General features: G+C 38.6%; 1 protein-coding gene across 2 annotated transcripts in view; it reads right to left on the reverse strand.

The window, feature by feature from the left end:
• Positions 1-3,484: 3,484 nt before the first annotated feature.
• Positions 3,485-17,853, reverse strand: part of tmem163a (transmembrane protein 163a) — a 72,979-nt gene continuing 58,610 nt past the window's right edge. For both annotated transcript variants that reach the window (XM_053626456.1, XM_053626457.1), the window contains 2 exons: positions 10,404-10,545; positions 3,485-10,244 (listed from right to left, as the gene is read on the reverse strand). In XM_053626456.1, the coding sequence (XP_053482431.1) occupies positions 10,184-10,244; positions 10,404-10,545 (203 nt within the window). In that variant the 3' untranslated portion in view covers positions 3,485-10,183. The remainder of the gene's footprint in view (positions 10,245-10,403; positions 10,546-17,853) is intronic.

The raw sequence follows: 17,853 nt of genomic DNA on the forward strand, positions 1-17,853 counted from the left end.
TTATGTGCTTGTCCTTGTGTTAATTGCTACTATAGGAATGATAACAAATGAGCGCATTAATATAAACCTTACAGCCAGAATTTCTGCCAGAGCTGCTGTTCTTAAAAAAAAAAAAAAATGAATCAATAACGTCTAACCAATGAGATTTTAGAATTGAACTGCAACTGAGCTCTGTGAATACGGACCATTCTGGAAGTCCAAGCTATTTCACTTAAAGCATGGGTTATGTCCTCAAAACTCTTCAGAGATTGTATTTTCTGCCTGCATCTCTGGAACATGTTTTGGATTGACAGCAGACTCCATTTACCATCAGAGGATGTGATGAATTTGTTATTCTGACTTCTTTGCCTTTAGTAAAGATAATAACATCTGATGAAATAATAATGAACAGCAAACAGTTCCTTCAAAGATGGATAAATATCCAGTAAGCAAAAATAAATGTAGGCTTTTCATTATCTGTTTTTATTACTCACGTTACGTCTTTTTTATGTTGTGATCATAAGCATGTGGCATGTGAGAGACGTGGAAATGGACTCGACATGAAACACTTATTCTCAGTTTACACACCAGCTGAACCTGATTTGGATTTGAAGCCGCAGCACGTCAAGAACATACAGTGCCCTCCATTAATATCGGCACCCTTGGTAAATATGAGCAAAGAAGGCTGTGTCTATATTGTTTAACCTTTTGATCTTTTGTTAAAAAATCACAGAAATACTCTGCTCTCATGGATATCAAACAATTGCAAACAAAACACAAAAGATATTTATTTTTATCAAAAAAAAAATATCTTTTGCCATTTTTTTCCCATTTAGTGAAGCTCAGCAACCTTTTGCTGCACATCACAGCTATATTCCTTGGTCTAACCCATTGTTATGAATGACTAAAGGAATTTGCCCGATGTGTTACCTCATATTTATACCTCTGTGAAACAGGAAGTCATAGCTGAACAATTTCCTGTTCCTAGTCACCCAGGTGGACTAAAAAAAATGTAAAATATAAATGGGAATATACTTCAAATATATTTTTCTTGTATGAATTCATGGGGTGCCAATAATTGTTGCACACCTATATTTAACAAGGCTTTTTATGTATAAAACTGTGTTGTGTTTGCAATTGTTTGATATCCATGAGAGCAGCATTTTTTTTTTTAAACAAAAGATCAAAAGGTAAATAAAGACAATTTTTCTTTCTCATTCTTTGCTCATATTTGCCAACGGTGCCAATATTAGTGGAGGGCACTGTATACTCAGTCAAATGGTCTTGGGTAACCCACACTATCATTAAAAATGAAAGGATTCAAGTCACATTACTAACAAAAATTTACACCAATCCTTTCGCCAAAAACAAACAAAAACAATAAGGCCATATCTTTATTTATGTCCAATTAAGTATGTTACTGCTTGGCAAATGATTCCCTGCATGAGCTTCATGTAGCCTGTACTAGTACTGTAGGTGAAAATATAAGGGTATTTTCAGAACCATCGGTACAATTGCACTTATTTAAAGTGATCATAAAGCTGCTGCCTAGAACACAGTTAGAGAAAGAACCCTGTAGATTGACAACTGTATGTTTTTGCTTTTACACTACTGTAAGTGTAGAAAGTGTGCCATTTTGTGGTGAGTAAAGTGAACTACACCCTAATGATAATGTATTCCTTTGTAGGATGGTGTACAAAAAAAATACTAGAAAAAAAAAAATACTAGTAGGAAAAAGTACTTGGAGAAAAGGTAAGTTTTAAGTTCTCTTTAAATGAAAGAAGGAAGTGTGGTTATACAGGTCCTGGCAGATGGCATGCCAAAGTATTATGGCTGGACAATGTTGGGGAGCACATACAAAGCAATTTTTGTGAGTGAACTGATATTCAGTACAAACGAAAGCATCAAAAATTATATTAATATTGTGAACGTTTGTAGCAGGTTAACAGTAATCCCGTCTATAACTGAAAATGGTGTAATTTAAGATAGATGAGTGTTGGGTCCAGCAAATACAATATCCATTTTGTCAGAGTTTACCTTAAAGTTGGAGTCCATCCATGATTTCTGAAGTGTCATCTGCATTATAGTGGAGGCTAAGACAGATTTTGCCAAAGATCCTGGCCAAGGAGAAGCAGATGTACAGTGAAAAGAAGGGGACTGTCGACTGACCCTTGAGAGACATTTTGTGTGTCAGGGGCAGTAGAGGATTTATGTTTTCCAATGGTTATAAAGTGGTATCTATATAAATGATAAAATACAAACCAGACATAAGTCAAGCCAAAAAATACCAAGAGAGGAAAGGCAGGAAAGCAGAATGTCATGGTTAACCATGTCAAAAATCAGCAATGAAGATCTAACAGAATAAAAATGCTGATGGCACCAGCATCCATCATTTGTGACTCTTAGAAGTGCTGTCTCAGTACTGTGTAGAGGATAGAGAAAGGCTCAGAGAGATTGTTGTCTTGTCTAGAATTGGACAGATGATGAAAATCACCTGCCTATATTGAAAAGTTGTACAAAAAAAAAATGTGAACAGTTCAATAGCCAAGAAAACACATTTTCATTCGTTACTGCTGATACTGATGCAGATAGCAGCATAGAAATAGATGCAATATATTATGAATGTTTTTGAGCATTATTCCCAACAACTCAAATATTCAGATATATTAAGACATGTTGTTTGTTAAGTAAAACACAAGTCAATGTTTATATTGATTTAAACAATTGTTTTTTCTTTTGTTTTTTTTGTTTTTTTTTTCACTTCTAATCAGTAGCGTTTCCACTTCATTATACGGATTATGGTTTCATTTTGCATGCTCATTACTATTTACTTTTTTCTTTTATGTTGTGGTCTAGTTTGGTGCTCAGTGAAGTGGCCAATCTACTCTTAGGTGTGTGTGTGTGTGTGTGTGTGTGTGTGTGTGTGTGTGTGTGTGTGTGTGTGTGTGTGTCCAGTAGATGGCAGTCACATTTCATCTAGCGGCTGTCTTTTGGCTTCCAGCCAAGGTTCCCCATATATTCCAAATACATTCTCCTTAAAAAATTTATAATATTATTATAACTATTATTTTATTATGACAATATACCCTATGTGTACCAGTTGCACCAGTTGAACCATTGAATTAGTCATTCTTACTGTAACTGCAGAAAAATGAACAAAATCCAAATGAGCTCTGCTATACAATAAAGAAAGATCTCATTTTGTTCTGATGCTTGGGATCACAATAAATTGAAGTTTGGTAACAAACCAAATCAGCAAAAATAACAAAGCAGCTGCAGACTTAATCATCATTGGAATATAATAAATTGCAAAAAAAGGGGGGCTAACATGAATTAAAATAAATTTTGTCAGTATCTCTTCATACAAAATACAAAGAAAAAGAAATGCAATTAATCTTTTTATTTATTTATTTATTTATTTATTTTTAATAAATAACAATTTTGCTTCTAAATATTGCAATTTGTTTTGCAATTCTACTCATGATGGAATTAAGGGACATTTTGAGCTGGTTTTAACTGATAGTTGACTTGGCAAGCCATCTGTTTCTCTGTGATTTTTAAAGTGACAATAACAATTTAATTTGACTTTATGTTGACTAACATTAAAGAATCAGTCAAGGAGACAATAGTTACTAATGCAGATTTTATTTCCATAAATAATTTTGGTCAAAACGAAGCTATCTATGTCTTGATTTCTATTATACAACACATTTTCAGCAGTACCACTGAACTTTTTACAACCAGACATTTGTTATTCATGCAAAGCCAAAGCAGAAATGGTTCAGCTAAGCATCAACTATTGCTAAATACCCAGCCAAGGCTAACACTATAGCATACAGAATGTTACTGCTAATGTTGGCTTTACTTTAAATAGAGTAGTATTAGACAAAGAGACAACAGAATCTTTAGGTTCTGGGTACGTTGTTTACAGTAACAACCACAAGCAGAATTAAATAAGTTAACGTCATAAAATTAATAGCAAAATTAATATATGATTTACAAAAACAATCACTCAGTCATTGCAGCTATAGACAGCAGCAGTCCTTAACTGCCAGTGGGGCATACACCCAAGATACTTACTTTTGATTTAACAAGGGAAATAATAAAAACAAAACAAACAAAAAAACACAAGTATGCAAAAAAACAACTTGGAATCTGGATCTCTACTAGCCAACATCGCAAACCATCATACAAGTACAAAAGATTACATGTACGAATTGATGGTGGGCTAATCAGCAGCAATGATGTAAACACTACGACTTTTGATGGTGCATTATATAGTACATTACATCAGCAGCCTATTTGACAATACTGACTGATTCCATAAGCTCTTTTGTTGTCAAAATAAACACAATAAATTGCTAAGATCAATAATCAGAGATTACCGTTTCATCATGATAGAGACTTTAAGTAAACAAAAACCCCCAAACCATTCCAAATAAATAAATAAATGAATACAAATAAACCGCTAAACTAGTGACCTCAATACTGCATAAAAACAAAACTGGCTTTGCTACAGTGAGCGATCAGTTGTTATGTTCTGTCCTTGATTGTCATCCAACAGTAGTGGCGCTACATATCAGTGTGCTGAAGGTGAGCTGAGATGTCGCAGATCATACTCAATTCAAGTTACATCATATAATAACATCTTGGATTACAGAGTGAAATCTACTTTATTAACATACAGACACATGTATACATCCACATTGTTTTGAAAATATACATATTATCAGTCAATACCTAAACTTATATAATAATGTGCATTGTTGTTATCTGGAAACCATATTATTAAGCATTAAATGCATAACTGTGGTTGAAAGTACCCTGCGTAACTGCCTTGTGTTCTACTAAACACAATAAATATCTCTAAATTCCTTGGAACCTTCTCATTGAGTTCTTGCCAGATCGGCACCAGTTCTGAATGATGAACCCTGTAGGTTATCCAGGGTTTACAGATCCACAGTTGCATATATAATGATTGTTGTATTTCACCCCTCCAAACCACCATCCTGGTTAAGAATCACCTGGATATCATATGCCAACAATATCATGAGGAACAGGACTCACATAAGGATTAACTGGAAATGTGTTAAGAGATGACTTCCACACTCACACCTCTAATGACAGTAGTGATGGCCAGGTATAGGCAAAACAGAGTTCCTGGAGTGGCATGCCACTTGATAATCTTTAAATCATGCCCATGAGGAGCAGATGCTCCTTGTAAATTGGCATGTTACAGTAGGAGCTGGGCATCTGGCACATGTAATGGCATCCACCACACAGTGAGCCAGCATCTCCATAGAAAAGGGAGTCCTTTGTGTCTTTCCTCTGTTTCAAATAAATAGTTTGTCTGAGTAAGGGATGGCTAACATTATGCGAATGAATTATGTGGCCTCCTTCACCTCTATGGTGACGTCACCACGAAACCAAGAGCTGTAAAGTGTGCAAGGAGTGTGGATGTGTCCTAAATGGCCTGCTCTGGGAGCACACAGGAGCCAGTTGGCTGTGTATGAAAGTATCCTGATGCCACTGGCAATCAGGGATGACAAGACTACTTGCATACATCTGAAAAATACCCATTGCCGAAGAAGCTGAAAGGTAGGGCTTTGAATCGAAATGTCTGTCTTGGAAGGCAAACCTAAAAATGGATCTGAGTTCTGGGGCAATAGGTACATGAAAATAATGTAAACCAATGTAAACCAATCCTGTGGTTTCATGACTTGGACTATATCTGTAGAACTCCTCATGTGAAAAGTGAGGGTCTTAAACCCTCTCAACCACCATCCTTCTCCTGAAGTTGTATTGAAATGTAGGGTCTTCGTTTCTGATTGCGTCTCTGTCCATAAGAGAACAAATTTCTTGTGTCAGAGCAACAATGTTGTAGGGGTCCGATTTCTACTACTGCCTGACCCCAGAGAAGGTTGGGTACTAGCAGTGCAAGTGAAGTTTGTATACCTGTGATATTGTCAGCAGGACCCACAGACCAGATGGAGTTGCAGTATTTCAGCTGTACCACATCCTGCTGCCAGCCTTTATGGATGTACTTCAGTGGTGGTGGGTACTGTTTATGGTCTACCCCATGAGAGAGATGGTGGGGGCATTCAGATGCCTGCTAGGGTCTTGAGAGCATGACTCTCCATGCTTAAAGCTTGTGCAAGACAGGCCAGACCCTTGTGGACATTGTAACACAGAAACAGGTTGCTGTGACCGAAAAGTGGCAAAAGGTCCATTCAGGATTCTAAAACCTATGCTCTTCTATCCAGGGCTTTTTGGTGGCATACAGGGCAGAGTTTGCTAAGTTGAGTAGCACAACTCCAGAACAGATTGTGATAGCCACACTTGATGCCGTGCATGAACCAAGTCATTTTGTGCTTCTTACCACTGGGAGCAAGGTGTCACTCAGCTCCTTCAAAGAGTGACTGGCTTCTGTAGATTGGAGTGATGGTATGACAGAGCCATTGTAATACTAGTATTGGCGCAATGTTGTCATCAGTGTGTCTGCATTCAGTGTTTTGACAGCACACATCTGAGCATATGGCTTTGTATGGTGAGACCACCAGCAATACATGTGGCCCAGTGCTACCTGCTCATGATCTTCCACATTTACTAGAACCGTCACCAGTGAGTTTGAGTAAGCTGTCTGTCCAAATCCCCCTTAGGCAATAGTTCACTGCAGTTCAACTGCTAGGTCATTATCATCCGGTAAGAATTTCCCTGATGCAGCTGTAGACATGGCATCTTCACATTCTTTGAAATAATGACAAGAGAAGATGACTGGCCATTGAGCCACAAGGACGGCTTCTTATGGTTATGCTCATCGTTATGCTCATTAGCCATCACCAGATTTCGGCATTTGTGACTGTTTAGGCCGCGGTTGAGTCAATTGAGCAAAGCATCAGTATCGGCATTACCATGCAGTCAGCTGAGTAGACATCTGAGGAACTGCATCCTTAAGATGGTCATTGCGGAGGCACTTAGCACATAGCTGGTGCCCATGGGAACCAGCTTACAAGGGGTTCAGACACCAGTTGCTCGAACAAGAGTCGTGTTGCATGGCTTGTTTGACAAACTACTTGATGTAACATGAAAAAAGGAGAAAATCTGATCCAAGGGAAGAGACTAACGGAAAAGGGTCCCAGCATTATTGGAAATCCACCAAACTTTGAAGACTCAACAGTGAATAGCACATTTTACAGAGGGGAAAAACATTCATCCGCGTTAGTGCCATTTAGTGAGTGTAGAGAAAATAATTCAATAGTACAAGTTCATAGATTGTTGCAAACAGCACAGTGAGTAGCAATGATAAGGGAAGGCACACTTGAAATTTTTAAGTGTTCTACAAAAAAACTCAAAGTATGACATAGGTATTTATTGAAAAATACTGTGTCATATCTTACTACATGACTTTGTTGGAAGGTCTCGGCATGTGTTTACATGTGTACGATAAGAAATACAGGTTATTCTCAGTGCATCTAGTTGTTAGGAGGGGTGAAATAGAATTCACTATCTATATTATACAAAGCTAAACTGTTTACATGCAACTGTGATTTAACATGTAACTTAATGTTCCTTATGTAACTTAATGGCCTTTCTGATTCCCATAATAACCATTTGTGTGATGTGTGTAATGTTTCATATACATAGAAATGATAAGGTTTGAAATAAACTTTGCGAAAACATCTTGGCCCATCATGTGCTTGACCCATTATGTGCAAGATTACGTTGATAGAGCAAAACGTCAGTAAGACTGTGCTTGCTTAGGCAGTGTGCTTTTTTTTAATGGTGACAACACACTGTACATGGTATTTCTATATGTTATGTGCAGTGTTCTTCTGGAATCTGTAAGCTTAGTGGTTAGCATGTTTGTCTCATGACTCCGGGGTTGGGTGTTTCAATCCCACCTCCGCCTTGTGTGTGCTGGCGTTCTCCCCACACTTTGGGGGTTTCCTCCCCCAGTCCAAAGACATGCGTTGTAGGCGGGTTGGCATTTCCAAATTGTCTGTGGTGTTGGCACCCCATCCTGGGTGTCCCCTGCCTTGTGCCCTGAGTTTCCTGGATAGGCTCCAGGCTCCCCTGCAATCTTGTGTAGGATAAGCAGTATAGAACATGGATGGATGGATGGATGGAAAAAACTGAGGTATAGATTAGTTTTTATAATTCAGATAGCGTTTCAGGTGCTATAGATAGTACCTTCAGATAGTGTTTCTCTTCAGATAGCTTTTCAGGTGCTATACTGTTTTAATCGAAAACCTAAACTGACCTAAACTGCAATCTAGGAGTGAAATGCTATCAAATGTCAATATTTTCTGGTGGTACATAAAAAAGTTTGGAAGCACTAAATTAATTTCTTGTTTGATTTGGACAATTTTGAAATTATTAACAAAAAGACTAGTAAATAGCTCTGAGGAAATGTCAATACTGCAGTAGGCAGTTTCAGAGACTTGTGCTTCATTAAAAATAGCAGAAAGTGGCATAAAAACCTACTGAATTTAAAAATAAACTAAACTAAAACATAAAACATACTGAATTTAAAAATAAACTAAATTTTAAACACAAACTGTAAATTATTTAAAAATTATTAATGTCCACTAAAAATCTTTCATCCCCTCACTTATCTACGTACATATGAATAAACATCCTTTCAAGCTCTAGGATGATTATTTCTGGCTTTTAATTTTAGTCTTGTTAGTATTATATTACAAAAAAAAAAAAAATGGTCGCTTCAGCACCAGTGGATTCTTTAAGCTCTTTGTATCTGGGTTCTGGGACTCCAAAGGAAACTGGAAAACAGGTACAACAATACCTACTGTGCAAATAAGACTATAACCTAAAGATTGAATTTATATATTGTATTATATATGTATTGTTGGTAGTGAAATAGTTGGTACTGTAAATATAGTGTAATGATACATACATACTCATATTCAGCAAACAAAGAGAGCTGCCCTTACATTTCATTTCACTTATCATGTCATACTGTTCATTAACGTTGGCTCCCTGTTGTTATACTACACGATATCTGACAACTTGACAATACAAAATATGTGCTAGAACTACCAGCATTGCTACAAATAACACTTCCTTGGGTTATGGCTTTTTATATGACAGAAACCATAACTCAGTATTTATGATGAACATATTAGTCCCTTCATCCTCATATTGGGAATAAGGACCCTGAATGGATTTTGGGAAGCTATCTAATGTTTGTATTCTCAAAGTATTTGATGAATGTTTATTTTTTTTAACATGTTAATTTCTCTGACGCAACATGGCTTTGTTAGTGGGAAAAATTAAATACAGCTAGACACCCATTTGACCTTCAGTGGAATGACCTCTATCAACCTCATAGGAATTGTGTGGAGGGATTATCAAGGATAGGGATGCATTGATACCATTTTTCAGACTGAGTATGAAGACATGTTATTAAGCTCTATTTAGATCTGTTTCCCTCATTTTAATAGCAGGTATGAAAAAGTACAGACATGCATATTAATTTCTTAGGATACTAGGCTCATTCTTTATAATGTTTGTGAGTTTATTTTAAATGAATTGAATTAGTTAACTCCACCATGGATCAAGTAAGGTTGGTGTGGGGATTTTGGATTTTGTTTCACTTTGGAATATCGTATCCATACAGCAAATTAAAGTACATTTAATTGTCTTCACTGTGTCCAAATCGCTCATTGTCAAGGACAAATAATGGCTGACCATCAAGAACAACATACTGGGTTATTTTTGTTGTTGGTATTAACACATCCCTAATCTGGAGCAGTCCAAACAATCTATGCTCATGGATAATTGGTGAATGGTGACAGAGAAAAACCCATCATAATCTCAAATACTTCATTACACACCACACCTGGCAGTGGAGGTCATCATAAATCAAGGAGTTTGTATTTCCAAGGCTTTGTTCCAGCAACCAGGATTTGCTGGCTTTGAGTTCCTTGCTTCATTTACCTGGAGCAAACGCATAAACCATCTCCTGCTGTGTCTGCATCATTGCTTCTCCTCTCTCTGAGGTGTGTTGTGCTGAAAGACTGAATTTGAAAATTGGTGATGATAACGAGGTGGTAATTAGTCCTGTAACCTCTGCCAAGATGCCAATGGTGTCACAATCAGTATTCTTGCCTGGAGTATTTGCGGATAGGTGTGTTTCTTTGTTGGTGGTGATGGTGTGAGTATGCTGTTTTCTCCTCAAACTCGCTCACTCAAAGCGCTCATAGTTCCTGGTTTGTCTTACGCGTGGTACCATGTCAATTAACAACCTGTGGCGAAAACAATGGCATTCACTATTCAGCCTATTTAGTCCTTATTGTCTTACAGCATTCTACCTCATTAGGAATTAATATGCCAAATGATTTTTTTTACTTAAAAAAACAGCTCTAAATTGTGCATGCTCATGAAGGAAAATTTTAAGCACTTACTTTATTCCATAAGCTAGAATGATGAGGCCTATCAGAACCCCTGCGGTGCCATCCAGAAACCATACATTGGGCTCGTGGCGAAATACTTCAGCACTGATTAGGATGGAGAAGCCCATGATGCCTCCAACCAAGGAGTTAAAACCTATAGAAATAGAATACAAAACTCAAAGATATTAAACAAGATGTTTCATGTAGTATACTCCAAAAGACATATAGTATACTCCAAAAGACTAACCGAGTAAAAAATGCACACTCTTCCAAATATTTTATAAATCATAAATCTGAAATTAAATATCCTGTTTATATACATCTTAAATTGTTTTTGTCTTACATTTCATTTAAACACATCTCCTAACGCACAGTGTCAATTGTTATATTATTTACTTGGACTACACACCCTGTTATAATCTTTTGAAGCAGAAAAGTGGAACTGTGCCATTAGCCAAGATTCCAGTACCGAAAGTTTTAGTTGATACTCAGGAACAGGGCTAGGTGAGCTATTTGGTGTTGGTTGGTTAGAAATACATCTTCACGCACCATGTAACACCATTTAAAAAACAGCATTGTGCAATGAAGCTCAAATAAGCAGTAACACATACTGTAGTTGTATTTTTGTCAGTAATTTCTTTGTAGCCAATAGAAATGGACTAATTAGCTAATCAGAACAATGTTAAAACTTTTCTTGTGTAATACACATACTTATTGATCACTGCAATGATGCTGCTGTCACTTTTATTGTTGGTAGAAAATACACAAGAACCTTACGTTCTATTGGGTCAACGTGTGGGCAAGTTTTGGTTTTTGAATATGCAGCAAAAAAAAAAAAATTATATTCTCTCCTAAGTGTTATTGTCCCTTCTTATTTTAGTTAACAGAACATGTGGTTTATCTTTGTTATCTTGTTAATAAGAATATTCTTTAATTAATTTATATTTCCCAAAACCTCTCATAACTAATGCTGTATGTTAACTTAATGTAATGTATGTTAACTTAAAATAATGAGTAACCTGACACATTCATTATACAATAAGAATGTTGTTTTTTGGAGCTTGCATGCAGTTCTACCACAAAAAAGCAGAAACCTCTACAGAAAAATCCATAGAGATCTGGTAATAATAGACTGCTTATTTATAATCAAACTGGCTGGTTAATAATTTACACATATACAGTTGCATTAAAATTTTTCAAATTGACTTTCAGCTGTTTGCAATGAACAAATCAAACAAAAGCAATTGAAATAGTTCAACACAATGAATGCTTCAAGTGGTTTCCCCAAATTCGACTGAAAATGCAACTTATAATGATTTCTTCAGTTTCAAAATTATTCAACCCCTTCATGGCAAGCATCTTTAGTACTTAGTAGAGCACGCCTTTGCTGTTATGACCCTCTGCAAACGAGATACATAGCTTCTGGCAGCGTTTCTGAGGAGCCTAAGCAGATTCCTCATGAGAAATGGCCTCCAGGTCAGTAATATTCGCCTTCTTCAAATCCCACCAGAGATTTTCTATGGGGTTCAAGTCAAGTGACTGTGATGGCCCTGTAGAATCTTCCAGAACGTCTTCTGCAACCAAGCCTTGGTGGAATTTGACGTATGCTTGGGATCATTGTCCTGTTGGAAGGTCCAGTAATGACCAAGCTTCAGCTTCCTCACATATGGCATGTGTAAACATATATGTTTTCTACTAGGATTTCCTGATACTTCAATGAATTGATCTTGCCTTCCACACACTGCAGATTTCCAGTGCCAGAGGATGCAAAGCAGCCCCAGAGCATCACTGAGCCACCACCATGCTTGATTGTGGACAGAGTGTTCTTTCTTCATTCTTCTTCCTCCATACAAACCGCTGATCCATCATGCCGCAAAGTTACAGTTTTGTTTCATTGCTCCACAGAACAGAATTCCAAAACTTCTGTGGCTCATTTATATGATTTTGAGTCTTGCTGCAGGTCCTTTGCAGTCACTCGAGGGTTTTTCACAACCTGACTTCTCAGAAATCTGGTTGCAGCCATTGATAGCTTCCTTTTTCTGCCCCGTCTAGGTATTTCATGATTTTTTTGTCCCTAGCCAGTTCGGTTATTTCATATATTCCAGCTCAAGCACACTTGGGGCAACTAATGAAGCCCTTGATTAGTTGCATCAGATGTGCTTGAGACAACACCTGTTTTACATATTTGTGCTGTTGTTAGGGATTCTATTCAGGAGGTTTAACAATTTTGAAACTGGAGAAATCATTATAAGTTGCATTTTCAGTTGAATTTGGGGAAACTACTTGAAGCATTCGTTGTGTTGAACTATTTCAATTGCTTTTGCTTGATTAGTTCATTGCACATTCACCTCCAGGATTGGGGGTTCAATTCCCACCATGGCCCTGTGTGTGCGGAGTTTGCATGTTCTCCCCGTGCTGCGGGGGTTTCCTCCGGGTACTCTGGTTTCCTCCCGCAGTCCAAAGACATGCATGGTACGTGGTTTGGCATGTCCAAAGTGTCCGTAGTGTATGAACGGGTGTGTGAATGTGTGTGTACGGAAGGAGCCTCCCCTGGCGCACCCTGGGCAATGTTCAGTATCATACTACTGAGCGGCTAATCCTTCTACCACGATGGTTCCACTATGAAGTGAAACCTCGACATGAAAAGAAGAAGAAGTTCATTGCAAGCAGCTGAAAGACTGTAAATTTTGACAGTAACCTGATTTGTAATGGGGCTCATATAATTTTGATTGCAACTATAAATAGAGAAAGGCTGATGATGGTGATCATGTGGTGATGATGGTGGCTCAAGAAAGAAACCATTCATCCATTTTCTGTGCCACTTATCCTGCCAACCCATTGCAGGGCACAATCACACACACAGTTACACACTACAGAGAATGTAGAAATGCCGATCAGCCTACAGTGTATGTCTTTGGACTGGAGGAGAAAACGGGAGTACCCGGAGGGAACCTCCAAAGCACAGGGAGAACATACAAACTCCACGCATACAGGGCGGAGGCAGGATTCAAACGTCCAACCGAAGAGGTGCAAGGCAAGCGTGCTAACCACTAAGCCACTGTACCCCTCTCTAGAAAGAATCATCTTTCTAAATCCAAGATGCTGTTTAATAGGACTACATCATCCACAAGTTTGGGTGGTTTGTCTTAATGCTGCTCTCCTTTTAAATAAATAATTCCCTTGATCTTAGTGACCATGTGCTGACTGTCTGTCCAGGGGTGAGATCATGGCCCACCTTCGCCTAGTGCAGGAGGAGCTGGCAAGAGAACCTAGGGAAAATCTTGCTCTTAATCCCACTGTGCAACTACTGACAGTCCTCTGATTTTATGGCACTAGTCTGCCACTGCAGACTGAAGCCCTTAGCAAAGTTGCAGTATAAAAAAATCTGTGCATATAATCACAAAAGCCTTGCTGCACTATACACAAAGGTACATAAAATTTCCACACACTGAGGATGGATTGTATGATGCCAAGGTCAGTTTTCATGCCATTGGAAACATTCCAGGCATTATTGGTGCAGTTTATGGTACACTGATCCACAGAAATACTCCCAGTCTCTTGAGCCCTTTCTATATCTGCCATAAAGGCGTCTGAGCAATAAATGCACAAGTCATATGCAACAACCAAAGCCTCTTTACAGACATTGTGGCCAAGTGGTCTGGGAATACATGACTCCTTCATCTGGACCAATTCTGATGTGTCAGATGACAAAGGATGGTGCATTCGCTGGTGGATACTTACTGGATGACCGCATATGTCCACTCTGTACATATTTACTCACTGTGGTCTTGAATCCCCAAATTGAGGCTGAAGAGTGATACAACAGCACACACTGGATGACATGCAGTGTTGTAGAGCGAGCTTTCAGTGCCTACAGAAATCCTCGAAGGTGCTGAGATTTTCACCTGAAACTAGCTGTGCCATTACAGTTGTGTGTGCTATGCTACACAACACTGCAGTGAATGCTGGCATACACCTTCACGAAGAGGAAGATGAGGAGGAAGATGAGTAGACAGAGGAAGAAAATGTTCCTGTTAAACTACGAGGAGAGAGGAAAGACGAACTTGACCAGGCTGGCTTGGAAACATGAGGGCATATTGTGAGAAAAGTTTATGCCTAATTTGTGTAGCCTACTCTTTTTTGTGATATGTGAATTGTGTTTGTTGTTGGACTTTTGTTTTGTAAAACACTCCATGCCATTTCCTGTATTGTTATGTTTATTGTTTATTCAATATTCTCATTTTTACTTGGTTAAGTAACTCACCTGTTCAGAGGGCAATATAATTGGCACTGAAATGGAAGGCCTGGAAAACTGTAGCACCACCAGTGAAAGACATTTAGCTATAAAGTCTGGCCTTCTTCAACTGAACTAGCTCCTCATGGTGCCTCTTCCACCGTTGTAGCTCTTCATGTTTCAGCTAGAGCTGCTCTTTCTCTACCTGCTTTCTTTTTCAAGACACCCACAAGTATTTCATGGTGTAGTCTGCTCAGGTGAAGCCCTTTGACTGGGCTCTGCATAGGAAGCCCCAGGAGATGACCCAGGCCTGGAGCAGGGGAAGGTTGTTCAGGGGACGCAGGTTGTGAGGGTAGATGGGAACTCATTTGAGCACACATCTACCCCTCCAGAGATTCCTTCAGTTTTTGTTAAGCCTAGTATCCCCAGTACTCTTTCCTCTTCTGGGGTGAGGACTGGTATAAGTAATTGCCCTTAACCAGTCTTTCTTCAGCCCTTTACCCTTCTTTTTGCTAGACAGGGGAAGTTATGCCATTTTTTCTTATATCTGTGCCTTTTAAAGACATCTCAGACACTTATGTTGCTTGCAGTTTTGTCTAAATTCTTCTTTTTTTCTGCATTTGTTGATGTGCTATGAGCTTTGCAAAGGATTATGTTTTTTTATTTTGAGAATTGTTGGAATTACAGCAATTTTATTGTTTATGTGCATCAGGCAAAGGGGTGTTGAGATTTTTTATTATTATTATTTTGCTGTCTTCATACAGTGATGCCTTGATACACTGTGCACACTGCATACTTCATTCATCAAAAGAAGCTCTGAAACAGCAAGACTCTGTCTCTTTTTGATCATTCTTGAAGAGCCTTTCTTCTTTCCGAATGGCCGAATGTCTGCTAACTTCACTATTGTCCTTGAGAAAGATATGCATTTTTCAATACCACAATTTCTCTTAGGACTGCAACAAAGCTTTTGTTAGGACCATAGCATATGACCATATTTCTTGGATGAAAAAAGCTTTCAGACCACTTCTGTTCCCCAGTAGCATAACAGAAATGCCTAGTTCAGCCATGAAACTAGTTCAGCCATGAGTATGTGCTGATTGGCTCCCTCGACACCAATGTAGCAGCCTATCATCCATGCTTCTCTGCCCAAGTAACCTTTTGTTATCCCAACTAACTTGCTGGCTATGGCCTGCGCTCGCTACGAAATTAGGCCAGCAAACACTGACAATCCATTATAAAATGCTCATAAACAACACTTGTAAATGCTAATACTCACTGATAAATGCAATAATGATGGATAAACACTCATTATGGCCGGTAAATGCCAATAATGGCTAATCTTCACTGCTAATGGTAAACAACTGTAACGCCTTGCAAACGGCGATTATCGCCTGCAAATTCCCATCACAGCTGACAAATTCAACATACATCAGTATACACTTTTAAATGCTGATTACGACTGGTAAATTTCGATAAATACTGATAAACACTGATCATGGCTGGAAAATACTGATAATGGCTGACAAACGCTGATAACAACTGCTGGTAATTGCCGATAAATGCTGATATACACGATAATGGTAAAATGCATATAATGGTTCACAAACACCAATAATGGCTGGTAAACACTGTCTACGACTGATAAACGCTGGATAATACTGTTAAATACTAATTACAGCTGGTAAATTCTGATCATGGCGACAAATACTGATCATCGCTGGTAAGTGCTGATTAATCCTGAAAATGGCCCATAAATGCGATAATGACTGATAAACACTAATCATCTCTGGTAAGTGCTGATACAGGCCGGATAGTGGCCCATAAAAGCTGATAATGGCTGATAAACACTGATCATGGCTGGTATACACTGAAAACACTGATTATGGCTGGTAAACACTGATAAATGCTGACAATAGCTGATAAATGCTGATCAATCCTGATCATGACCGGTAAATTCTGATAATAGCTGATAAATGCTGATAACTGCTGTTAGTGGCTGATAAATGCTGATCATGGCTGGTAAATGCTTATAAATGCTAATAATGGCTGATAAGTGCAGGTAAATCCTGGTAATGTGCTTATAAAAGCCGGAAAGCACTGATGATAATAGGTCATAAAATCTGATAAAAACTGGTAAATGTGATAAACGCTGGTAGACGCTGACAAACTGATGTAAAGGCTACAGGCCGGTGAACAACAGCAAATGCCAATAATGGCTGATAAACTCAGATAATTGATTATAAACACTGTTAAACACTGGTAAATGCTGATAAGGCCGATGAACAATGGTAAATGCTGATAAACGCTGCCAATGACCGACATGGGCGTTAGACACTGATAAACGCTGGCAAATGATGATAAAGGACCATAAATGCTAGAACATAAAGGTCGATAAACATGATAATCAGTAATAAATGCTCAAAATAGCTGATCAACTGAACAAATATGATAATGGCTGATAAATGCTGGCAAGGGCTAGTAAATGCCAATAATGCCTGTTAAATCGGCTAAATGCCGGAAAACCCTGTTTAACACTAGTCCGGAAAGACTAAACCTATTTACACTTCATACCTATCTATAAAAGCTCATTATCTCACTCTGAGAGTTGCCATGGCTGAAATGTCAAGTGTAGCAGCCTATCAGCCATACTTCTCCGCCCACGTAACCTTTTATTATCCCAACTAACTCATCAGCTATGGACGGCGCAAACTACAACATTTGGTATCCTACCCTCCTCCTGCCCAGCTCCACCGGCTACATCTGTTACGGCCTGTTAAGACTTCCTCCTTCAGTACCCTTTGCAGTAGCATGCTTCTCTTCTTTTCTATGCATGAAAGAAGTAGTCTCCTTCAACCCCAATCAGCATCCAGGATGAGAACCTTGAGACACTGAGTGACAAGTTGGAATAGAGAGTAATCATGGACAGACACTACAAGAAGAGCCAGAGCCAACTGTATATTCAGCAGAGGCTGAGGTCCTTTGGTGTACATGGAAACCTGCTGTGCACATTCTGTGGCATCTTTATGCACTTGTGTGCTGAAGCAGCAGCATCACAGGAAAGGCCACCAACAGATTCAATAAGGTCATTAAGAGGGCTGGCTCAACTCTAGACTGGACACAGTGGAGATGTTGGTGGAGAGCAGAGTTCTGGCCAAGCTCTCTGCAATCATGTAACACCACTCCCACCCTCACCATAAAACAGTCAGTGTGTTGCAATGCATACTGAAC

The sequence above is a fragment of the Ictalurus furcatus genome, chromosome 6, assembly GCF_023375685.1.
Source record: "Ictalurus furcatus strain D&B chromosome 6, Billie_1.0, whole genome shotgun sequence".
Classification (NCBI taxonomy): domain Eukaryota; kingdom Metazoa; phylum Chordata; class Actinopteri; order Siluriformes; family Ictaluridae; genus Ictalurus; species Ictalurus furcatus.